The following is a 25710-nucleotide window of genomic DNA, read 5'->3' as shown; positions in this document are numbered from 1 at the left end:
ACATCTGGTAAATTTAGAAAGCTTGTCATTTCAATCTTTATGTTTAAAGATGTCCAACCATTGGTCATGTGACACACATCAAGCCAACTGTCAATTTCTTGCAAAACGTTTCCCAGGATTGCATTATGGATGGTTGCAACAGCTTCACCTCATCCACGTCTCTTGGGATGGGGGGCACATAGACCCTTTCACAAATCCCCACAAAAAGAAATGGCATTATGTCAGATCCTGGGTGTCCAGGAAATGGGATTGTGATCGTTCAGCCCTGACAGTCCACTCCGTCGGGCAGAGTTGTTCAGAAACTGTCTAACCTCTGACTTACAGCAATATCCGGATATTTTTAGACATCCCGAAAAAAATGTTCGTATGTACTATTGTTCGTAACACGAATGTTCGTAAGTAGGGGAGCGTCTTTATCTAAAAAATGATGTATTAAGGAACACTGCTGCACAGAGTGTGAGAGAGACAACACTTTAAACGACACTGTGTTTTTAGTTGCTGCTTTCTTTACTAGGACACAACTGCAGTGTATATGTTGTACAGATACAAACACCAGTAATAATAATCAAAAAGTGGGGTTTTGACTGACAGTCAAAGATGTGTTTATTATGCGACTTAATGTGTGTGTAATCTTAGATGCAAACTATTTCCTAAAACCGACAGGATTTATAAATACATTTGTATTAGCTCTCATTGGATAGAGGTTCTGATGTGGTCACTCATGTTTTTTTTGTGGGTGGAACAAAAAATCAAATCAAACTTCACATTTCAGGGAAGGACATAGTCTGAATAGGATCCATAGAAAAATATTACAGTGAAGCAGTACTGACAAATTACAAAAACAATGTAACTATTACAAGTGAAATAATGTAAGTGCCAAACAAAAGCCCAATATCAACAAAAAGCATTTTAGTGCTTTATTGGGCAGCGAGATGAAGATATTTTTCATGAAGCTGCAGATCTTTGCATGTGGTCAGGAGTGTAAAATGTAGCAGAGAGATTTAGAGAATGTTTCAATTGGCTGATTAATATTAAAGGTCATCCCAAATTGGGAAACATGCTAAATGTGAGGACATGGTACATGGGTTCAATCGATATATTCCAACTCATTTTTGAGATCATGCATTCTGAAGATAGCATGTCTAGTCTTTGTCATCCTGAGCTGTGATGTCATCAAAGGAACATCAGCACCCTAGCAAGCCAGGATGTCAAAGACAAGACATGCGGGCTTCAAAATGCACCCTCTCGGAAGATAATTGGAATGTACCAATGAAATATAGATAAATGTATGCAATCAATGTACCATTTCCTCACATTTTGCATGTATAACAATTTGGAAATACCTGTAGGGACAAACAAGCTGTGAAAGGAGGGCATAGGCTTTGTGGCATATCTAGGACTTGCACTCTATAAAGGTGTGGCGTTGGCCTGAGTCTGGTGATCCGCTCCATGGCGGATGTCAGCTTTCCCTCTGCTTGGTCCACATCGGTGACGACAGTAGTCAGACGAGTCACAAGAACAGCTGGTCGGCCGATTCTGAGCTAGCCCTGCTTCTGCTTCTTGAGGTAACGTGCACGCTGGGACAAAACCACTCCCATCGTGTGCCTGCTGAGAATGCTGGCAGGGAGCAGAGCTGTGCTCACCCAGGCCTGCAGAGAGAAATGACACAGTCGGCTGGTGGCATTTACAAAGAACAAATTAACATTTGTGAGCAAATCCTGACCCACTGGAAGAACCACAGTTACAACGAGGGCTTCGACGATTAGGCCACAAATAATAGAAATAGTCCAAAGAATTACATTGTCGACTATTGTCACCAGACACGTTTTTTCCAAAAGAGTGAGACATCTTTACTTAAAATAATGTTTGCTGAGTCACACATGTGCAATAGAGTCTGTCTGGGGCGGTAGCAAACATACAGAAATGGCTGCATAAACATCAACTACACGTTTTAAGTCTGGGAGCATTTTATCCTGGATATAGCTGATAAAAAGGCTGCCTGCCAAGTTTCTAGACCTTGCGTATTTGAAAAACACGCCAGACAGTTGAACAAAACAGAGATTAAGATGGGGCTACACAGCATTAAGCTAAAATTAAAATGACGGCTGGTCATTGAGAAGGTACTGTTTGTGCTTTTGGTGGGAGTTGAATCCAACTCAAAGAAAGTATTTGCTTCAAAAATCTCATCTCATCTCTCTCATCAGCTGCACCGCTTATCCTCAGTAGGGTCGCGGGGGTGCTGGAGCCCATCCCAGCAATCATCGGCCTGTGGGCAGGGGACACCCTGAACTGGTTGCCAGCCAATCGCAGGGCACACACGGACAGACAACTCGCTCGCTCATTCACACCTAGGGACAATTTGGACCGGCCAATTCACCTGAAATGCATGTCTTTGGAATGTGGGAGGAAACCGGAGTGCCCGGAGGAAACCCACGCAGGCACGGGGAGAACATACAAACTCCGCACAGGAAGTCCGGTAGCTGGATGTGAACCCACACAGGAGGTTCCCAAGACCTTAGAACTGTGCCGCACACGCGCTAACCACTGCGCCGCCGTAAAGATGCCTGGGATGGGTACCAGCACGACCCTACTGAGGACAAGCGGTGCAGATAATAGATGGATGGATAATTCCATACCTCTAGGTCAGGGATTCACAACCTATTTTTGAGGCAAAGCACACTTTTTTCATTTCAAAATCTACACTGCCTAATATAAATGCCTGGTTTTCTTTGTTTTCTGAGAATCTACTGCACTTACTGGTAACTCGTTTGGCATGCAACAATAAAAATTTGGTTATTTTGTATTTTGAACAGCACCGACTGTGTCCCTGTACTACCTCATGAGCAGATAACTAGTAATCTGCTGCCACCTGCAGATATGGAGAATGTTACAGTTACTCGACTCGTCACTGGAAGAAAGCAAAGGAGACTGATAGCATGCTTTTTCCAAAAATGTCCTTTGACACACTAGACAAGGCCTCAAGGCACACTAGTGCGCCCCGATACACCGTTTAAATAAAGCGGCGATGAATTATGAGTCGTCTGTGCCACGAACCATGATGGCATGCGGAAGGTAACCGTTGGTCTGCGCCTGGAGGCCGACGGTGTTGATCTCAGCGGCGACATAGCGCTCCGGAGTCGGGATGCTCAGCGTGGCCCTCCGGATTTTACTCAGCTTGGTTGCCACAAAAAACGGCAGGACACTCTGCAAAAAGGGATTTTGGTGTTATATCAAATGAAAAATGCAGCAATACCAGCCTCTCAGTCGAGTTGCATCCTATTTCTGACCTGGGCCTCTTTAAATACAGGCTAAAAATGCACTTCTTCAGGATGGCTTTTAATACCCAGTAGTTTGAAGACACTTAATCGTATCCGATACTGTTGTATTTGTTGTTTTGATTCATTTTTAGTTTTATTTTGTTTCTTTACTTGACGTTTCTTTGTTATTACCAGTGTCTTAAATAACGTCTGCCCGGATACCCAGGGCGTGCATCTTTTACGTCGGGCGTACAACTTGCAAAACGTCTCCGCCCAGGTGGCCGACAACTTTTTTAAGGGGAAAAAAAAAATTCCGAATCAAACATTTGCCTGATTCCGATTTCGAAATGTTCGTTCGGTTTGGAAATTTCGGGATTCCGGTTCGTTTGGCAAATTTGCATACTCGGCAGCCAATCATAAACCTGCATTGAATAACTTCCTGCTTCCGGACTTTCCCGAGTGTTATAAGGTCGTGCATTTGCATATCATTTTCCAAAGTAGACGCACAGAGAACACAAGAAAAATGGATACGTGGTTAGGAATCAAGCCAAAACCTCAGCCCCAGAAGATTCAAAAGAAACTAACAAAATTCATGACGCTACAAAACGTAAACGTACATTAAAAGCATCGTCGAAAAAGGAGTTCAAGTGGCTAGTAGGAGATTATGCAACACAAACATTGCATTGAATAAAGATGAGTAAATACAGGTGCATACTGATGGCGGATGGAAAACAGCGATGTCATATACTTGCAATGAATGTTATAAGTAGATTTACAATAAACTTAATTTTAATATGTTGTTCTGTTATATATTCTGATTATCAATCCCTAATACTTTGCAAAAATAGGTTTCTTTGCGATTAGTCCTCTTATTGTGTTTCAAGTTGTGAAAAATAGGGCAGGCAAGTTTTCAGAGTTGTCTGCCCTGGTGTCCGGGTAACTTTTTGTCATGAGTTTCAGACACTGTTATTACTCTGGTATACCAAAAGGATTGTTGTAAAGGGCTGTATACATAAAGTACATTTACATTACAAGTGATACCTCTACCCACGAGCTCCTCGAGATATAAACAATTAGGATTAATTCGCTGTAGCAGTTATTTGGTATCGGGAAAATTTGCTTGCTATACGAGAATTTCTAGATACAGGCACGAATCTCATATGTAAAGGTAACGTTGTAACTCTAAATCATTACCTGAAAAATGTGAAATCAGGAATAGGTCTGTTTGTTTAGTGATAAGTCTGTGTACATTTTGAATCTTTACCTGGATGATGATCCCTTTGCTCTTGTACTCTGCTTGCAACCCTCGTGAAAAGAAATCTACAAAAGCCTAGAAAACACAGAAAGGATTTCTTGTAATGAGGATGGACAAATTTGTTGGTGCCCGGTTTATATAAGTAAAATCCTACAGCGGTGAAAAAAAAATATCTTGAATCTAGTGGGAGGCTGTCAGGGCCTGCAATACATTCAGATAGCCAAAAAAATATCTGAATCATGTAATGTTTATTATATTACGTCCATGAATACTTATTATATAATTGCAAATTTTCAGCTTCCTTTTCATTTCTTTTTCCCTGTTACGCTTGCTTCCAGGTGTGTGCTTTCATATTCAAGCATTTAAACAATCACATTTCAACCATTACTTCTTGCCAGGGTCAGATGTCTACTCGGAGACCTTCGCAATCAGTTTAGCAAGCCCGGGGTCATAAAATGTGAAAACTATTGGTTAGGCCAATCAACATTTGAGTTGGCGATAGCCTAGCAGACATAAGGAAACGTCAGCAGTTTCACAAACTGATTGGCTAGGAGGCGGTAACAGAAAAATCACAATGAAAAGGTGAAGAAAATATTCCTGCGTTCACTACTTCTGACATACGAACATTTTTAAGTCAAGTCACATTTATTTATATAGCCCTCAATCACAAAAATGTCTCAAAGGACTGCACAGGATTACAATTACACAATTACCTGATCTTAAACCAACAAGCGGGCAAGGAACAACTCAAAACCCTCAGCGTGAGGAAAAAGAGAAACCTTGAGAAAGGACCTCACTAGTGGTAATCCCCCTTCCAGGATGAATCACAATTAGCATTACTATACACAAGCATAGTAAACACTAGGTAACATGTTGAAGCCTCAATTTAAAAATCAACATTGTGCCAGAAAGAAAGTGTCTAAACTGCACAGTCCACAATCGTGATTTCAGGGTTTTCCCCTTTTACAAAGTGAAATAGATCAAAATGTGATGATATTTTGGAACAAGATTTAGAAGCAGTCACTCCTTTATCAGGGCGATCAATGCTTTAATTCTGCGTCGGTGAATACAAAACTGATTGTCTCGTCTGAACGAGACATTGAAGCTTTTGAGCGTTGTCTAGAATTTCCTCCAGTCTGTGTTCTTGTTTACACACAACATTTCTCCAAACAACAATGTGGCAGCTAATTACCTTCAATGGGTTGACTGAATGCAAAATTGACTATTTCATGGTCAAATTATTTTCTAGGAGAACCATCATGCTCATTCATTACACATAAATATCACGTCCACATAACATCCCAACACGTGCATCCTATTCCGCTTCATTCCACAATAAAAAGTAAACCTTCTCCTGTTCTCGAGCTGGAAGCGCGTGTTCTTTTCACAGTCATCTTGTCGTTGAGAATAACAGGAACAGGACATGGCTCATTAAATAGCCTCGCAACTTTATTGTAGGTAAGGGTCGGCCTTTGTCTGATTTTCAGGCCCAAAAAAATGGTGTGAAAGCTGAAGGTCAAAATGTCTTGTGATGAACCATAATACTACTTCCAGCGCCGTCACGAATGGCAGCCACTCCAGCAGCTCCAGTGTTATTTTCGCTACTTTTGTGATTTATTGTTTTTGTTTTTTTGCTTACTTTTTCAGTGGCTGCCTTGCAACACTTTGGATTACTTTCTATCCTATGGATATGGGTTTTAACGCGCAAAGATGCGTATATTCAAGAAATCAACTCCTCGACCTGAAGAATTCTCGAGCCGGCGCGGTCCCCCTTTTACCTAACGAGGTGAGGCGACCCTACCGGGGGTGCAGAGCCGGTGCTAAGGTAAAGGCTAAGCGGCTAGCGGCGAAGTGGCGATATAAGCCCACGGTACCGTCCATAATCAAATAAGATCGACGAACTGGCTGTGCTCGTGAAAGACATCAAAGCATACAGGGAGTGCAGCCTGCTTTGCTTTACGGAAACGTGGCTCACGTCTAGCATCCCAAACGCTAACATCGCGCTAACCAGCTTCTGCGCTGTTCGGGCTGACAGAGGCACAAAAGTCAGTGGGAAGCGCAAAGGAGGGGGACTGGCTATCTACGTGAACACGAGGTGGTGTAACCCCGGGCATGTAAAAACAAAGCTTTCTATTTGCTGCCGTGATGTCGAACTTTTGGCCGTAAGTCTGCGTCCCTATTACATGCCCAAAGAGTTCGGACACGCCATTGCTGTCATTGTTTACATCCCACCGCGCGCTGATGCGGAAGAAGCGTGTGACGTCATCCACTCCGCGGTGGCAAAGCTACAAACACAACACCCGGAGGCTGCAATGTTAATCTCTGGGGACTTCAACCACGTGACTCTTGATAAAACACTGCCCGCTTTCGTCCAGTATGTGGACTGCAAGACCAGGGGAAATAGGACTATTGACCTTCTGTATGCAAACATAAAAAATGCATACAGTGCAAAACCACTGCCTGCCCTTGGAAAAGGAGACCACAACCTCATTCTGCTTAAACCACAGTACAAACCAAAAGTGAGGAGGCTACCAACAACCACACGCTCTTTTAGAAAATGGTCCACCGAGGCAGAGCAGGCTCTGAGAGACTGCTTTGGACGTACGGACTGGGATGTCCTGCTAGGGTCCAGCAGTGGGGACATTGAGGAGATGGCAAACTGCACTACTGACTACATTAACTTCTGCATGGACAATGTTGTTCCTATAAAGACTGTACGCTGCTATGCCAACAACAAGCCCTGGATCACGAGCGACATCAAGTGCCTTCTGAACCAAAAGAAGAGGGCCTTTAAAAATGGTGATCAGCAGGAGCTAAAACGAGTACAGAAGGAGCTCAAAGTCCAGCTCCGGAAAGGGAAGGAGCAGTACAGTAGGAAGTTGGAGAAAAAGCTGCAGAACAACAACATGAAGGAGGTGTGGGAACGGATGAAAACAATTACTGGCTGCAGCAACAAGCAGGGTGTGGCTGTGGATGTAGATGTGGGGCGAGTCAACCAGTTGAACAACTTTTTCAACAGGTTTGACCACTCCGCCTCATCCTCACCCCTGAGTACTGCAGCTGTCCTTCCCCCTCCCCCTCTGGACACTAGCATGGAAGACATCCCCCCACTAAAAACAACTGCAGCCCAGGTGTGTGGAGAGCTGAGAAGGCTGCGAACCAGGAGGGCAGCTGGTCCAGATGGAGTATCCCCCCGGACTGCTGAAAGCCTGTGCGTCTGAGCTGGGAGACCCTCTACAGCGCATCTTCAACCTGAGCCTTGAACAGGGGAGGGTCCCTCAGCTGTGGAAAACATCCTGCATCATCCCAGTCCCAAAGAAATCAAGACCTGAGGAACTCAACGACTTCAGGCCAGTCGCCCTGACATCACATGTGATGAAAACCATGGAGCGGTTGCTGCTGCACCACCTGAGGCTACAGGTCCGTCACGCCATCGACCCACTGCAATTTGCTTACCAGGAGAAGGTGGGAGTGGAGGATGCTATAGTATACATGTTACACCAATCCCTCTCTCACCTGGATAGGGCTAAGGGGGCTGTGAGGATTACATTTTTGGACTTCTCCAGTGCCTTCAATACCATACAGCCTCTGCTACTGAGTAGGAAGCTGACAGAGATGGGAGTTAGCTCACACCTTATAGAATGGAGAACTGACTACCTGACAGGCAGACCCCAGTATGTGAAACAGGGGGGCTGTACATCGGACACTGTGGTTAGCAGCACAGGATCTCCGCAGGGGACCGTGCTCTCTCCGTTCCTATTCACTCTATATACATCGGACTTTAAGTACAACTCTGAATCCTGCCATGTGCAAAAGTTTGCAGACGACACTGCGATCGTGGGATGTACCAGAAATGGGCAGGAGGAGGAGTACAGGAAATTGATTCAGGACTTTGTCCGATGGAGCGACGCAAACCACCTGCACCTGAACACCACCAAGACCAGGGAGATGGTGGTGGACTTCAGGAGAACCAGAACTCACCCGGTTCCTGTAACCATCAAAGGAGAATGTGTAAAATTTGTCCAGACCTACAAATACCTGGGTGTGCAGCTGGACAACAAACTGGACTGGACTGCCAACACAGAAACTCTATGTAGGAAAGGGCAAAGCCGACTTTACTTCCTCAGAAGGCTGGCCTCCTTCAAAATCTGCAAAAAGCTCCTGAAAATATTCTATGAGACAGATGTGGCAAGCGCCCTCTTCTATGCGACAGCGTGTTGGGGAGGCAGCGTCAAGAAGAAGGATGCCTCTCGTCTCAATAAACTGGCTAGGAAAGCGAGCTCTGTTGTGGGCAAAGAGCTGGACAGCCTAACAACAGTAGCTGAGAGACGGGCACTGGAAAAGCTGCGATCAATCATGGACAATCCATCGCATCCACTACACAGCATTATCTCCAGACAGAAGAGCAGTTTCAGCGACAAACTGCTGTCACTGTCTTGTACTACGGACAGACTGAAGAGATCTTTTTCTTCCTCATGCCATGAGGCTCTTTAACTCTACCCGGCAGAGTAAAAGCCCACAGTAAACCACACCACCTATATTGCATATTACCGAATCTTATTGCAATATGTATTCTGTGAAGCACTATTTAGTTATTCTATATAACACGCTACAGTGGGCATTTGCACATCACACTGGGTATTTGTATATTGTATTCTTTTTGTTTTATTATTGTATTGTTCTCAGCGAAGGGATGCTGCTGGAAATGTGAATTTCCCTTCGGGGATGAATAAAGTATCTATCTATCTATCTATCTAATTGCTTGAATTATTTTAACTTGGGAATAAATGTGATCTGGGGCATTTTCTGATCTAGCTTCTGGTGATAGGTAGGACACTTGTTGGCCAGTTTAAAGCGGGCATGAAGATGGATCAGGGGTTAAAAAGGTGAGAAGGGAGTTTAGGAAATACTGGACTGTCTCAGAAAATTAGAATATTGTGATAAAGTTCTTTATTTTCTGTAATGCAATTAAAAAAACAAAAATGTCATACATTCTGGATTCATTACACATCAACTGAACTATTTCAAGCCTTTTATTATTTTAATATTGCTGAATTTGGCTTACAGCTTAAGAAAACTCAAAAATCCTATCTCAAAATATTAGAATATCATGAAAAAGTATACAAGTAGGCTATTCAACTAATCACCTGAATCATCTAATTAACTCAAAACACCTTGCGAGGGTTTCCTGAGCCTTAAAAACACTCAGCTTGGTTCAGTAAACTAAATCACTGCTGATCTGACTGCTGTCCAGAGGACCATCATTGATACCCTCCATCAGGAGGGTAAGACACAAAAAGAATTTTCTCAAAGAGCAGGCTGTTCACAGAGTGCAGTTTCAAAGCATATCCACAAAAAGTCTGTTGGAAGGGAAAAATGTGGCCGGAAACGCTGCACAACCAAGAGAGATGACCGCAGCCTTAACAAAATTGTGAAGCTTTAAAGACAGTGGGCTGAAGCTGGAGTCCAGGTATCAAAAGCCACAGTTCACAGACGTGTCCGGGAAATGGGCTACAATAGCCGTATTCCCATGGTCAAGCCACTTCTGAACTCAAGACAACGGAAGAAGCGTCTGACTTGGGCTATGGAGAAGAAGCACTGGACAGTTGCAGAGTGGTCCAAAGTCCTCTTTTCAGGCGAGAGCAAGTTTTGCATTTCATTTGGAAGTCAAGGCGCCAGAGTCTGGAGAAAGGCTGGAGAGGAGCAAAATCAGGGTTGCTTGAAATCCAGTGTGAAGTTCCCACAATCAGCAATGGTTTGGGGAGCCATGTCAGCTGCTGGTGTTGGTCCACTGTGTTTCATCAAGTCCAGAGTAAATGCAACTGTGTACCAAGAGATTTTAGAGCACTACATGCTTCCATCTGCTGAAAAGCTCTATGGAGATGAGGATTTCATTTTCCAGCATGATCTGGCACCTGCCCACAGTGCCAAAACCACCAGTAACTGGTGCACTGACCATGGCATCACTGTCCTTGATTGGCCTGCTAATTCCCCTGACCTGAACCCCATCGAGAATTTGTGGGGTATAGTTAAGAAGAAGATGAAAGACACCAGACCTACAAATGCAAATGAGCTGAAGGCCGCTATCGAAGCATCCTGGGCATCAATAACACCTCAGCAATGCCACAGGCTGATTGCCTCCATGCCACGCCGGATTGATGCAGTAATCCGTGCAAAAGGATTCCCAACCAAGTACTGAGTGCATCAATGGACATTTTCAAATGTTTGATTTAGTTTTGCTGTTATAAAATTATTTTTTTACTTGGTCTGAGGAAGTATTCTAATATTTTGAGATAGGATTTTTGAGTTTTTTTCAGCTGTAAGCCAAAATCAGCAATATTCAAATAATAAAAGGCTTGAAATAGTTCAGTTGATGTGTAATGAATCCAGAATGTATGACATTTTTGTTTTTTTAATTGCATTACAGAAAATAAAGAACTTTATCACAATATTCTAATTTTCTGAGACAGTCCAGTATGTTCGGGCACACTGTGATTGGATCCCTTAACCACACGGGTCGTAGGGGCACCATTCCCTGTGGTGTGTCTTGGGCAAGTACAGCTTGGTGGCACCCATCTCTTTCCATGCCAACAACTGCATATCACAGCATTGAGCTCTGTTGACCCACACTGTGTTTCAGGGAGGCACCACAAAAACACAGACACTATGGGGTCATTGCATTTTCTTTAAAGTGTTCCTCAACGTTACATTAATTAGTAGAGCTTGGAGTAAAAAAAGTTATTAAGTTCAGAATCTGGGTCACAAGCCCGCAGCTTGCTGGCCACTTGTAGCCCATGGGAAGATAGTTTGAGGCCCTGCTTTAATATAAAACTTTTATATTATTTATTATTTATATTACATTTGCGAAGATGGTAACGTTTCAGAGCCTTCTTGAGGTAAACCCAGTATGCCCCAACCTTACTTGAGCCCAAACTCTGGCAGCCCCAAGATAGAGTTTGAGACCCTAGCCGAAATGACAATGGGAATATGACCTAACATACGTTTGTGACCAGTGACAATCATTTCAAATGGATTTTTATGTAATTTTTGTGCTTGCACCATGTCAATGGCTCCAATGATCACACAATTACGTTTTAGAATCATGCCAAGAGTAGTTAAATTCTAAACTTTTGCGCGATTTTACCTTAAGACTTTGCAAAACCCGCTTTACCTTTGATGCCGAATAGACTGTGAGCAGGGGAACAGGGTACATTCCGCTGGCGGAAGAAATGTTGAGGATAGCACCTTTCTTTCTGAAATAACAATAGGCAAGGTTTTTTTTTACTTTAAACATACAACAGGATGCAAAAAGATCAATCTATACAAGATAAGGTCTTGGTTGTGTCACTCAATTTTTAAAAATATATACTTTATCATCGAGAGTGCAGTAATCCCTTGCTGTAACACAGTTTTGATACTTTGAGGGCTTTGAATTGAATTGTCTTTGTTGCCATTGCTTTCAACCCATCATGCATTATTTTCAGCAGCAGATAGCACATAGAAAATGCTATCACGGGGGCACCTTGGGGGGACTCTAAGTGTGTGTGTGTGTGTGTGTGTGTGTGTGTGTGCGTGCATGTGAGTTGGGTGTGCTCGATTGTAATAGGCTGGTGTATGTGGTCAGTCAACAGCGCAGAAGCCAATGTGTACAGCAAACATTCTGCAAAGCTCATTACAGCTCATTACATTGAAAATAAATTAATCGATTAAATGGGACTTTGAGTCAAGTCATAAAAGCGCAAAGAAATGCTGATCACCACCAGGTGTTGCATGGGTTGTTATCGGGTCCGGGAAGAGAATGAGGGGGCGTTGTGAGAGAAAGCATTTGGGTGCCGCAGGCCTGGCCTTCTGCTAAGGCTAGGCTACGTAACAACTCCTACAAGCTACCCTTGAAGAGCCCGTTTCTCACCGACGCCAGATCCATTACCCATAAAATGGATGACTTGGAGTTACAACTTATTGTTAACAGATACATTCGTGACGCATGTATTTTAATCATCGCAGAGACCTGGACAACCCGAGGACCCCTTGTCCTAGTGTGCTGCTAAACGGCCGCTCTCTAGATCCCTTTCTTACACCAAAATAAGCTGCCCCCCAATTTCATTGTACTATTCAGTAATGACAATAAAGACCATTCATTCAAATTCAATTCTGTGTATTTTTTATAGCTCTGTAGTTGTTGTTGTTTAGTTACAGTCGTATATAATAAATATGACTGATATCTAACAAATAAAGGTTTATACTTTGAGAGTTTTGACTATCGCGGGACTTCTTTGGAACGCAACCCATGCAAAACACAAGAGATTACTGTGAAAAGAAGGGTTAAGAAACAACACTGATGTCTCACCTCTCCACCATCCGAGGCAAAACAAGTCTTGTCATCTGGCAAAATGAAAGAAACAAAACTGATGACAAAATGTTAATTATAAAACACTACTATCGCACTGCGTGGGCTGTTGATAAGCATTTGTCCATTTGTCAGTGTCTGAGTGGGTTGTGTGTGGTGAAACAAAGCCATGCAGGCCACAATTACAGCCGTGGGAGCACTTTGAAGATTCACTACAATGACAAATTCTCATAGTAGAAGTGTTAAGAGAGCAGGTGTATTGTCGTCCTGGGAACAACCCAAAATAAATTGTACCATAATAGAAAATGGACACATCGCTCAAAATGAATCTTTTTGCTTTGACTGTGTGGCTTCAGACTCATGCACACAGAGCATATAAAACACACTAGACTGACCAAAAACAAAATCATGAGGCACAAATTGGTGTCTTTTATGACTAACCTGGCACACGGATGTAATGTTGACGTTGACCAGCGTGTCAATGAACTAAAAAACAAAGTTGGATAATGTTAAATACTTGCATTTAAGAATAACTATATCAATACATATTCCAAAACGTAATTGCAACATTTTCCAACTTCATGGAATAAGACACTGACTTACAGTATCCAAATTGGGGACGCTTAGGAAGAATTCTGGGTAGGTGTAAGAGATGCCAACGTTGTTCACTGAAGGCATAATAAAGAGAGAAATCAGTGCTTTACCATCATGCAACCTGAAGGGGTCAGCAGAGAACTAAGAAAGAAACGTCTGACGGCAATAAAATATGTGCAAAGCATGTTTGCAGGGTTCCTAAGGCTGAAAGAAAGTTAAATTCAAGGCGTTTTAATACTTCTTTATAGCCTTTCGAATTCAAATTTAAGAACAAGTCGACCAAAAAATACATAATTAAAATAAACTAACCAAAAATCACTACATGAATTAAAGGCAATTTTAAACACAAGTTTATTTTAATTCGTTTTTTAAATCACATTTTGGTGGATCTGAAAACTTTCCCTCTGAAAACATAGCTCGCTCCAAAGTTTAAGACATGGAAAACATAAAAAGGGATGTTTACAGTACATTGTGGATCCTGGGTCAAAACTGGCAGATAACTACTAATTCCAAAGAACTCTTCTGCTTCATTGATGTGAATTTGTATCGTGATTCATGAAAAAAAATGACTTTTTTAACGAAATCTTTTTAGTTTAAGCAAATATGAATCTTATGTGTTCACATTTTTAAGACTTTTGAAAATTGGATTTCAGACATTTTAATGCCAATGAAGGTCTTATTTGTAGAATAAGGAATTTAATGACTTTTAAGACTTTCCAAGGCTCCGCGGAACCCCCTGTGTTTGTGATACAATTTGATATGACGTAGGCGAGTAGCTCCTTACCCAAGACTCCGATCTCCAGTCCTGCCAGCCCGTCTTCAATCTCGGAATAAATATTTAACAAACTGAAGTCTGCTGCAATGGTTTTTGTTTCCACGCCGTATTTGCTCTCTGCACGTATGAAAAAACAAATGAACACATTAAGAAATTTTGATTATGCCTAGTATAAAGTATTATTGATTTCAGGGTATGTATGAACAGGGCTTGCGTGAATTTTGATGAAAATTCTTTACCAATTGCTTTGGATACTTCATCAAGCTTCTCTTGAGAGCGGCTAATCAGCACAAGCGAAAAGCCCCTGCGCGCCAGCTAAAAAAAAAAGGACAGTAGTAATTAGACGTGCTAGTTGACAAATACAACAATGATACTACATTAAGTGTGTATGCATGTGCATGGGTCGGTATACCTCCTCTGCATAGGCTTTGCCGATGCCATCAGTTGATCCCGTCACAACTAAAGAACAAAAAAAACGATTCTCAATTTTTTGTGGACAATATTTATAATAGCTATGCCTTTTTTGTTTTGCCTTTCAACATCCAGTCACAAGGCAACCAAATACAAAGTCCGTCTATAGTACAAATAACCGTTTCATTCACTGTGAAATAAGAAGTTTTGTCTGAATCAGGGGTGACAATCATACGACCCGCGGGTCTGATCAGGCCAGCCAACAGATTCCATCTGGCCCACGGGACAAAAGTGAAGAAAAGAGCAAGTGAAAATGAACTGCAGTTTTAAATATGTCCACTTGATGTCGGCAAAAACAGGCACTACTCACAAGGACACTAACAGTATTTCACCATCTCTCATTTTTTCTCTCTTCCTCACTGTGTCTCCTTTTCTTCTATTTATCTCCATACCTGTCAACCTGTACGGTTTTGCCGTACAAAGTACGTTTTTTATGCATTTTAAGACGTGTACGACGTACAAGATAATCTGTACGCAAAAACGCAAATTTGTCAATGATGGGTATCATCCGGTATACACAGACTATCACGAAACGGCAAATCAATCAAGTGAAAGGAGTTCGCCGCGGAAGCCTCTATCTCGGTATTTTTTTTTTTCGTTGTAAACAAAGCGAGCGGTTTGATGCTACTGTGCGCATGCGTCTGCCGCCTGTGGATTTCCCATCATGCATCATTCCGAAACTATATATATATATATATATATATATATATATATATATATGGTGTACGATTATTTTGAATTTTGTACGGGAAAATACTAGTTTGTACGGGCATGAAGCCGTGAAGGTTGACAGGTATGTTCTCTCAGCGTCTCTTTCGCTCTATTTCTGTCTATCTCTCTCTCCCCTTTCTGTCTCTCTATTGTACTGTATCTTCCTCTCTTTCTCAGTCTCTCACAAAATTCTCTCTTGAACTATGTTACTATCTCTTTCTGCTTTTCTTTCTTTCTCTCTCCCTCTCTTTTGTACTCTCCCCCTCTCTCACTGTTCTCTCTCTTTCTCTTGAACTACTAGCCTAGGCCCCATATAGCTCCTAGGCCTAAATGGGTTTGACCCCCCTGGCCTAAAGTCATTCTTTAACATCTGAAGGAAAAATCTATTTTCATAACCATGTCGCTCCTGCTGGCCCCCCTTATTTGATTGCATACAAATGGCATGAAAAGGGGTTTGTCACTAGTCATGTAAACAGCTAAAAACCGACAAAACAAAAAGCAGTTCAGATTGTTTTGAGCATAAATTCTCTTCTTAAATTGTTGACCAAATTACATAATGTACACAAAAATTCCCATAATACGACACGGAAGTCCAACCCCGATATGGCAAGGGATCACTCAATATCCAAATTTGTCTTGTTTAAGCGTCACATAGCTTGGGCCACTCCCATCTTCCATCTGTGTCGTCTTTGCGAGTACAGATGGTGCCGAGCGTTCTCCGGGGCTGCAGCGCCATCAAATGTAAGCAGTGGGGGGTGGGTTGGAACGGGGATATTGTGAGAGAGAAAATGACAAACATCAACACAGGGATCCTAGGGGCAGCTAAAAATAGCACAGCAAAGAGGAGTAGGAGGGAGTCGGTGAGCACAATGAAAGCGAAATGGAAGATATTTTAACTCATTAAATGTCAGAGGTTTCTATTAAATGGGAAGACCCGATGCCAGGAATTTTTTCCCCTGTTTGACTCATTTTTGAAGGCCTACAGCCAGAAGGCATAAGACATGTCAAAACAAAGCTTAAAATTTCATCTTTCATCAGAAAAAAGTATATTTCGGGCTTTTACCATTGTTTGGTAAACAACAGTTGAAGACTGTGAAGTTTCTTAAAAACACTCATTTCCAAGAAAACTGAGAAAAACAGCTTTTGTGAAAGGATGCATTTCAAGAAAAACTTTCACTTTCTTTCTGCATTTGTGATACCTTCAATATCTTAACAAAGCTTTCCATAAACACAAGGGCACTTTTGAATGCAAAACAACATTCTATTGCAAAAACAGTGAACTTATGCATGAACTTTCCAAGAACTTTTCAGCGCCCAATGTTTCCGGTGAAACGATCACACAATTTCAGTCACTGTGGCGGTTGCGTTCCTGCGGACCTGCACAGAGGGTCATCCCTATTTGCCCCGACAATGAGAAAGACTTGTCATATTTTTTAGGGAAAAAAAAGCTCTGTTGGAAGAGTCTGTCAGTCCTTATACTGATATTCGCTTTTCTTATGTCACTGCTTCACTACGCCAACTCAAGGGCCGTCTACACACTCCCAATTGCTGGATATAGGAAACAAAACTAAGAAGTGGTGGCTTCTTCGATGTGTGGACAAAGATCTTATCAAAGCCACCCTTGCCATCTAAGGGTGATTTTTCATAATGAGATCCTTCACATAAGCTTGCTGATGGGCTACGCCAAACCCTTTATAATCGTTTTTAAAAATAAAACCACAAAACATATTTTATGTTTTAGCACTTAGGGACAATGCTTTTAAAGATGTATTTATAAGGGATGGCAATTATTGAGTTAAGGAGTTTCAGGGGGAAGAAATTGAGAAAAAATAATTACTTCACCCATAACAATATTCCATGTATTACACGCCACATTTTAATTGTTAGTTAAAATTCACAGATACAAATGAGAGTAGAGTTAAACAATAGACTTGCATGAAAGAGAGTGTCATGAAAAGTAATAGAATTCCTTTTGATAATGGGTAGCGTTTCTATTCACAACAGCAGTGAAACACTGCATTGTTTTCACGGGATTCTTTTCCAGCGAGCAAAAGTAAATTCGCTGTTTAAGTTATGCGCTCATCTACAATCCGATGCACACACACAGACGGAAACAATGGCGAGTAGTGTCACAGCAGAGTCAACAAGACGTCAGAGACAAGGTGCATTGTTTCTGCTGTACTCTCCTCAGAGATGAATTTTACCTTTAAAAGTAATGTTTTTAGGTTAGGGATGCGCCAGAAAGAAATTTTGAGGCCAAAGAACAAAAATGTAAAACGGTTGGTTGGCTAAAACAATACAAAAAGCAGTATTTTCTCTTTGAATTAAAATGAGCAAATGTAAAACATGTATTTTACGAGAAACAAAGAGTTCGGTTGAGGACAGACAATCTAATTTAGCAAGCAATAAAGTAAAGTTCTACAGTGGCAAGAGACAAACCAGGAGCAAAGGACCAAGTCCTGTCTGGCAAGCTACCAAAAAGGTTCCGAGCGGGTCCTGTGAGCTAGGAGCAAGGCGCCTGGCTTCGCCAACGTCAAAGAGCTGATCGACCTAACAGCCGAACCGGTGGGACTCGGCAATCGATCTCAAAGTGCCCCACGAGAACAAGAAAGAACCCTTCAGGCACAGCTTCAACGCCCTGCAGTGAGTTTGTTCCAGACTGGGCCGACAGTCCAGCTATTGGGGCCAGATGTAAATTGGTGTGACTTTATGGGGGAATTCCATCAAATTACAATAACGCCCAATTGCCTTCAGGTCTACATACAGTAAAAATTAAGCCAACCACATTGGTTTTCTAGTCGAATTCCCAACTTCAATCTTCTTTATTTTTCTATCCTTGTTTTGTTTCCTTGATGTGTGGAGAAAGATCTGATTAAGCCACTCCTGCCATCTAAGGGTGATTTTTTTTCATACTGAAATCATTCCCAGGGGCTTAATATTGATGAGCGACACCAAACCCTTTTGAATAGGTTTTTAACATAAATAAATAAATAAATAATAAATAAATAAAACACATTTACATTTTACACACAGGGACAATGCTTCTTCAAACGTATGGCACTGAATGAGTTGAGTGCTGATCTTGAAATGTATCTGGGTGTCGACTGGATATTTTTTACTTTACTGTAGATAAAATTTAAGCAAGAATAAAGTGACGCAAAGTAAAACCAATTTTCCCTCCCTCCCACGAAAAAGGATCGTGAAACCAGTGAACCCGAACGCCAAGGATTCAACATGAAGCCATTTGTGAATGGCTCAAGTCCTGTTACATAATGAAGCTTCAGGCTCAGTCGCATTTGCTCAAGTCGAGCAAAGTTTGTGAATGAGGCAAGCAACGAGAGCTCGCTGCTTTGCTTCGTTGCGCATCCTGATCAAAAATGTGCAAGAAAAAAAAAATAGGAAAAAAGACATGCAGAGCTTCTATTTTTAACTTTTTACAAAAAGATGAAAGGAGAACTCAACTCACACTCAAGATTGTCAGCTTCTAGGGCAGACTACTGTTATCCTTTCTGACGTCTGACTGCGAGAATGTTTTCATTGCATTTTGATGGTTGGTGCACCGACTTTCGTCATAGAATGTTTCTTCCCGTGAAACTACCGGTTCCTCAGCATTTGGCAATATATCTTCCTTACTGAAACATAACACGTATATATTTTAAATGTCCAAATTCTATCCATTTTTAAGAACTTTCAAAGCTGATTTCCCAATTTCTCCAGTACCATTTAAAGAAGATATCTGGTGTGAATCACGTGTTTTGGAGAGCCACAAATATATCAGCGATTTACATGTGCGATTTTTAATCTTCCATGTGCATTTCTCAAGACATGTTTTCTTGGATCTAAATTGCAAATATATTTGTGGATCTGAACAATACGTGCGTAAACATTTTTTTATACTAATCTCTCCCCATGTTCCTAAGACTTAAAAAGTGGTCGGCGGCGCCCTCTGTTGGCTGCGGCTGCATCGGCTCGCTACAACGGGTCAGGTGCAATCGACATTTCGTTCTGTGTACATTGTTACACAGAATGACAATACAAGGAAATTATTATTATTATTATTATATAGACGTTGGGTAGAAATTACAGTGATATGTAGATTACATATTACATGAAGAAATGTTCCACATGTTGAGGTTTTTGAGTTTTTCCTTGCCCTCATGTAGGTTTTAGATCAGGGGATGGTGTCATAATTTTCGTTTCCAATAATCTGTGGTCTGTGCATCCCTTTGAGACTCTTGGTGATTAAGGGCTATACAAATAAACATGACTTGACTATTGATGACGCTTCATAGGACAATGCCATACAAACTAATGTCATCTGCGTTTAATCACGAGAAAGTAAATGGCAAAGTGAAGCCACCAGAGCAGTGCTGCTCTCAATTTTAAGTACAATTGTACAAAACATGGCAGCAATTTCAAGCATTTAAAAGCACTTCATCCAATATTCAAGCACTTTTCAATATTTGAAAATACAACATTTAAAAGTATTTCAAGCACTCGTACAAACCCCGGGAACAGGGTTTGACACCGAGACCAATTTACTCTGTACTGGTTTAAAGAAAAATGTTGCCCAAAGTTGACTGTAATACTACTCGTTCCAGACCGATTTTGAGCTATAAATTTGAACTAACTTGCAACTGTATGCCTAATATGGTCATACAATTATGGATTTCGTATCCTGAGACACCCATGTAACTAGAGGCAATATTTTCCCGTTAAGGTACTTAGTAACCAGAAACTTTCATATGTAGGGACATTCGTAAGAAGAGGTACCACTGTACCTACAAAATGCTACCAAGTACAGTTAGGGTGGCGCCTTCTCAAGCAGAGAACGGGATTGCACAATTACTCCCTGCTGATTTTCTTCTTACAGTACATTCATGCATGCCAGCCGTGTCTACAACTATATAATACTGAAATCAGGGGGTCAGTTTCTACGTGCATATTTGGTTGGGTGTCACCAGTAGCAATTAATTTCAAAAGTAAGTAACTAGTAATTGTAATAATATTTCTTAGTAACGCGCCCAACAATGTTTGCATATGGGAAAGTTTAGACTACTTTATATGTCAACATAAAGATGATTTGTTCAAACAAGAAAATAAATCAATGCTTTTCTGATCTTTATAGTCAGGGATGTTTAATGGTAAAAAAAAGTAAATAGCAAGAGTTAGTAGTTAATTTAATTTCAAAAGTAATGTTGTTACACCCGGGTTACTGACACCCAAAAGTAGCATGTTACTCTGAAAGTAATTAAGCTACAAACTACCGTATACACTAAGATTAAAGCTGATCCCTCCCAAAACTGCTCAAAATAGCCACAAAATAAACAATATACCATATGAGTCGCAACTTTTTCCCAAGCTTTCAATCCTGAGGCTCATGCAAAAAGCGGCTAGCAATGAAGAGTGAGACAGGTGGAATATATGTGTCGAGGAGGCAAATTTAATGTAACTTGGAGCTTTTTGCATGAATAAAACTAGCATGAACAGACCCTCATCCAGGAAAAGGTGTCAAAAGGGAAAAGGGAAGACTAACTACCGTATTGGAAAAAAATTACAAGTTTGTTTATTTGTAAACGGAATAATGTGGCGAAACGAAAGGATTACAAGAAACTGCGTCCAACGGCGCAGTAATATTTTTGTCCTTGTAACAAAGCAATTTTCGTGGACATTCAACTCATTTGATGACTGCCAAGGGGCGTTATTGCTGAGTTATGCCGGCTTCATAGTGGTTATCTTGTTTCAGACTGACGGTGATATGGCATATCTTGAAATCCCAAGACTTTAAGCGTTCCAATAATATGTGGCATGTCATTCAGACACGTATTTGTTTATCCCAAGTCCGTCGGAACCTTAAGGGGTTAAGGTCCTGTATATGATTAAAACTCTGTGTACTGTCTGTCTTTGTAGATATCCCATGTTTCAATGTGGGCACATGCGGCCTATAGTCAGGTATGGCTTAAGTATGTAAAAAATGTTTTTTCCTATAAAAATGTACTGGGTGCGGCCAAATTTTACGGCAGAAGAAAACTTGTAAACCAAACTGTGGAATCAGTGAAGATTTCATATTTCTTGGCTTGAGCATTCTTGAGAGCTTGCTAACCGATGACAAACTCGGTGTCCATTTTGTCTTCAAACCACTCAAATATATGCTTTTCACTCTCATTTGTCCTAAAAAAAAATTCTCCAGGCATGGTGTATTGCAAAAGAATTTTACAAAAAAGAGACAAACATTCGGCACTCTTTTACCGTAAATTCTCTGCCCTCGTTTTCCCCAATTATTTAGTTGCCTCTGCCCATGCGCTACCTACCATTGGCTACTGGTGACATACGTGTGCATATAAACTGACTTGCTGATTTCAGTATTTGATTTAATTGTCGTAAAAACTGCTTGGATGAGAGTTTGTTTTAGAAAAAGACAGTTCATAATCCCAACGTTTTTTTAGGCCAATAAGAAGTGAGATGGGAAGGGTTGAAAAAGCTGTTTTATTTTAAAAAGGATTGGTCAGCTAAAATTAAGGAAACAGTGGCTGAGAAATCTGTTAACCCAAAAATTGGTGCATGCCTAATATTTATATGAGAAAATTCATATAAATACTGTTTTCACTCCAACTGTAAATTCATAATTTTAAATTAACTTATTATAGCTCTGCTTTCCCTTTTTAGTCTTATTTTTGCTTGTGTGCGACCCCTTCTCAAGGTTTCATGCCAAGTTTTTGATTTTTTTCCTTGCCCTTATGCAGGTTTTAGATCAGGGGATTGTGTAATAATAGTCTGTACTGCCATTTGAGACTAATGTGATTAAGGGCTATACAAATAAACATGACCTTACATGAGTAAATATGGTACTGAGAATAACAGAATATCTGTAGGAAGAGATTAATCACCCTTGCACTGCGTTCCAGATGGCGCCACCCTGACTGATTTCAGTAGTATTTTGTAGACAGATATAATATACCTCATAATTCTTGTAGCCAGCATTGAGTAAGGCTTGTATGGTACTTCATGTGTGTACGAAGAATAGTCGAAGGCCAAATACTGTATATATATATTGTATTTCATGGTCTGCTTTTAATAAGCAGCGGAGTCAGTGGCTGGTTTAGGCACAGTTGTGTTGTGCATAGGGAGGATTCCCTGTATTACTATACATAAAATAATTAGTTGGCAGCTTCAGTCTTCCAAATAATGTAAATTATTCATAACTTTTAAAATACACACTGCGCATTGTTCTGAACTGTGAGAAATGGAAGTGACTGGCCATGCTGTAATTAGCATTAATCACAAATTAAGAATGAGTGGAGAGGTGTTGTAAAAGGATAGTGGGATGTTTGGATGCGTTTTAAGGGATGGGCAGGGCATCCATATGATGCAGCAGGGGTAAACCAGTGAAAACTGTCGGGCCCTGCTGTTGAACAGAACAGTGTGTTGTGTCACCCTGAACCGAGTGACATGGCCGCTCTCTTGTGTCCCGTTTCATCTGAAGGGAAGAAAGCATGACCAATTTGGGTGCCGAGGTGCTTAACTTGTTCGGGTGTTTGGGCATTAGGGATGGCCATGGTCCATATTTTTTGGGTGTTTTTTGCTACTTTTTCCTTTTTTGTTTTTGTGCACGTGTTTGTCTTGCTGTCGGTGTCCCCTCTCAAGGGATATGACCAGGGTAGATAGATTTTTTTATTTCAATGTAGTGTCTTTGTATTCATTATTTAAGCATTGTTTGATGAATATTCTCATTCTTATTCTCTTTCTCTCTCTCTCTCTCTCTCTCTCTCTGTATTTGAAGTTACCCTTTAAACATTTTGATAAATATTTGCCACTTTTATGTACAGTGTATTTTTATTTGTGCAATTGACAAATATATCTACCTCTTTTATTCTTATTAAATATGTGTCTTGGCAATTTTTGGTGGGAAAAGGGGTTTGGGGTGGCATAAAGGTGTTCTCAGCTAGGGAGTAATTAAGTGTAGAACCACCACTGAGCGGAGTAACACACTACGTTGTAACAACAGTTACAAAAGTGTATTTAGAACGAGGTTACAGTACCTGATACAGAGATAAGTATTTGCGTCCGGGGAACACTTTCCCTTGTAGCGCGTTACTCCCAAATTTAAATTTTGTAATTCAAAATCAAAGTGTATATTGTCATATGCACAGTAAAGAACCATGTTTGCCTTCACTCAAATACTGGTCTACTAGTGATCTCAAGAGCCAAGTAGAGAACCGCAGGATTGAAAGTGTTCTCCAATCGGGCCTTGGTGTAGTGGAATGCTCTCTGAGATTCGATCTGCTACCTCAGTGGAACCGATTGAATCTAGTCTTAAAACACACTTATGGTCTATAGCTTATGAATGACCTATATTTCATGTTGACAATATCTGTGCATTATTTGTTATTGCAACATCCGTTGCAGGTTATCCTGAAAGGGGAATACCTCATATGCGGTCTCTTCTCAGGGTTTCTTCATTTTCCTCATTTTGAGGTTTTTGAGTTTTTCCTTGCCCTCGTGTAGGTTTTAAACCAGGGGATGCTGTCATAATAGTCTGTAATTCTTACTTAGCTGTCCACACAGTTGCCAGCGTAAACATATAGAAACTAAATACATGTATACATGAAAGAATATTACAATTATCAAAAAAAAAAATACAAGATTACTTCAAGTTGAGTTGAGGCAATAATATAATAATAATGATAGAAGATTATCGCAACACTATTTAAAATTGGGGGAAACCATAAGTATTGATGTTTGCATTAGGCGAAATAATTGTATTGGTTTCTCTCACACACTGCTCAACTCGTGACGTGGGACGACTCACCTGCCCATTTGCCAAGTTTAGCGGGTGAAACCAGGCCCCCATTGCCCAGCACCCACACCTTAATCCCAGCCAGCAGCCGATACACAGAGCAAAAAGACAGCCAACCCGCGGTCGCTGCGCCGAGCCAGAACAGCGGCGTTTCCGCAACCCGAAGCACAGATTCGCCAGACCACATTTTCGCCTTTAACACGGCGCGATTATGGTTCCTGTTAAATACTCCACTAAGGCTGTAAAACACGCACGACTCAGGGCCAGTACAGCACCTCCAACGGTACTTCCGCGTTGGTGGTAATCGGAATTTGGCGACTTTTGATTGGATAGTCTTCTTCTTCTCTTCCCCTCTTTTTCTTCTTCTTCTCCGCCTTCTCTTCCTTTGTTTAAATGCTTTATTGATAAAAAGCGTTATCATATCCACACAAAATTTCGTTAACCAGAATATGAACTAACATGCCAGAGGGGAGATAAATTATATAGAAATACCAAACTATACACAAATGTTATTGTATTTTAACGGCTTTCTGGTTTTCAAAGCAAGTCATGTTTACAGTATTTATTTAGCCCTTAATCACAAGATGTCTCAAAGGGTTGTACATACTATTAAGACACCATCCTCTGATCTAAAACCTACATGAGGGCAAGGAAAAACTCAAAACCTCTAAGTGAGGATATGAAGAAATCTTAAGAAGGGGCTGCACATGTAGTAAACCAACTTCCAGGATGACCAGACTGCAAAGGATGGTGCAAGGGCATCAACAAACAATACACTGACATCATCAGCATTAAATATAGGTCATTCATAAATTCCATAATATAAAGAAAGCTTTATGGACCAAATGTATTGCTTTACTTTATATCGGAAGGCAACAAAATGTCACGAACCGGAAACGTATCAGGACCCAAACGTGTGACGTTTCTCACACAAGCCTTTTATTTTACGGGAAATGGGGAGTCATGCACGTTAGGCAGCAGTCTGGCGTGAAATGATAGGAAGCCAGAGGCCGACGAGATCGATACCAATTGCCTGAGTATATATCAGACAGATGGGGTCGATACCAGACAGGACGGGACGGACAGGATTGATAATGAAACAGGATATCGAAATAAAACAGGACAAACTAGGATAAAAGAAGCTTCTCTTGCTACTGGAAATAATGGAAACCAGAACATCTGTATAGTGTAAGACAGCAAACCCCTACCCAGAAAAACGGCCTGGAGACGGATGCGCACCGCCAGGCTGTACTTTCCTAAGACACACCACAGGAAGTGTCGCCCCTGTTTAAGGGATACGTGAGCTGAGAGAATAATTCACCAAAGCAATTAAATGCATTACGTTTCAGGGTCAGCACAATGAAATGTACATTTAGCATCAATATGTTCGTAAACCTTTTTGCAATATGCACTTTGTGAATTATTATAAAAATTCCTCATACTTTATTTCTTAATCGATAGTTATTGGGTAACGATCAGACTTTTTTACAGTTAATAAATCGA

At 41.0% G+C, this 25710-nt stretch overlaps 1 protein-coding gene across 1 annotated transcript; it reads right to left on the bottom strand.

Annotated features, from left to right (window-relative positions):
- Positions 1–486: 486 nt before the first annotated feature.
- On the bottom strand, positions 487–24513 carry hsd17b12b (hydroxysteroid (17-beta) dehydrogenase 12b). The gene is made up of 11 exons (XM_088334139.1): positions 24220–24513; positions 14641–14687; positions 14468–14543; positions 14238–14345; positions 13463–13527; positions 13301–13345; positions 12860–12894; positions 11684–11765; positions 4522–4587; positions 3055–3204; positions 487–1649 (listed from the first exon to the last, which is right to left on the bottom strand). Exons 1-11 carry the CDS (start codon positions 24392–24394, stop codon positions 1542–1544), a joined length of 957 nt encoding a protein of 318 aa, XP_088190265.1. The 5' UTR covers positions 24395–24513; the 3' UTR covers positions 487–1541.
- Positions 24514–25710: the final 1197 nt, after the last annotated feature.

Source organism: Urocampus carinirostris, chromosome 4 (genome assembly GCF_059441175.1).
Source record: "Urocampus carinirostris isolate Australia breed hairy pipefish chromosome 4, RoL_Ucar_1.0, whole genome shotgun sequence".
Classification (NCBI taxonomy): Eukaryota; Metazoa; Chordata; class Actinopteri; order Syngnathiformes; family Syngnathidae; genus Urocampus; species Urocampus carinirostris.
Note: the sequence above shows the minus strand (reverse complement) of the source record. Positions and strands in the feature narration are given on the sequence as shown.

Coding starts and splice junctions, on each gene's coding strand:
- hsd17b12b (XM_088334139.1), bottom strand. CDS start 24,394: ATGTGGTCTGGCGAATCTGTGCTTCGGGTTGCGGAAACGCCGCTGTTC. Junction 13,346..13,462: donor GCGTCCCCAATTTGGATACT/GTAAGTCAGTGT, acceptor TTTGTTTTTTAG/TTCATTGACACGCTGGTCAA. Junction 11,766..12,859: donor TTGCCTCGGATGGTGGAGAG/GTGAGACATCAG, acceptor TTGTTATTTCAG/AAAGAAAGGTGCTATCCTCA.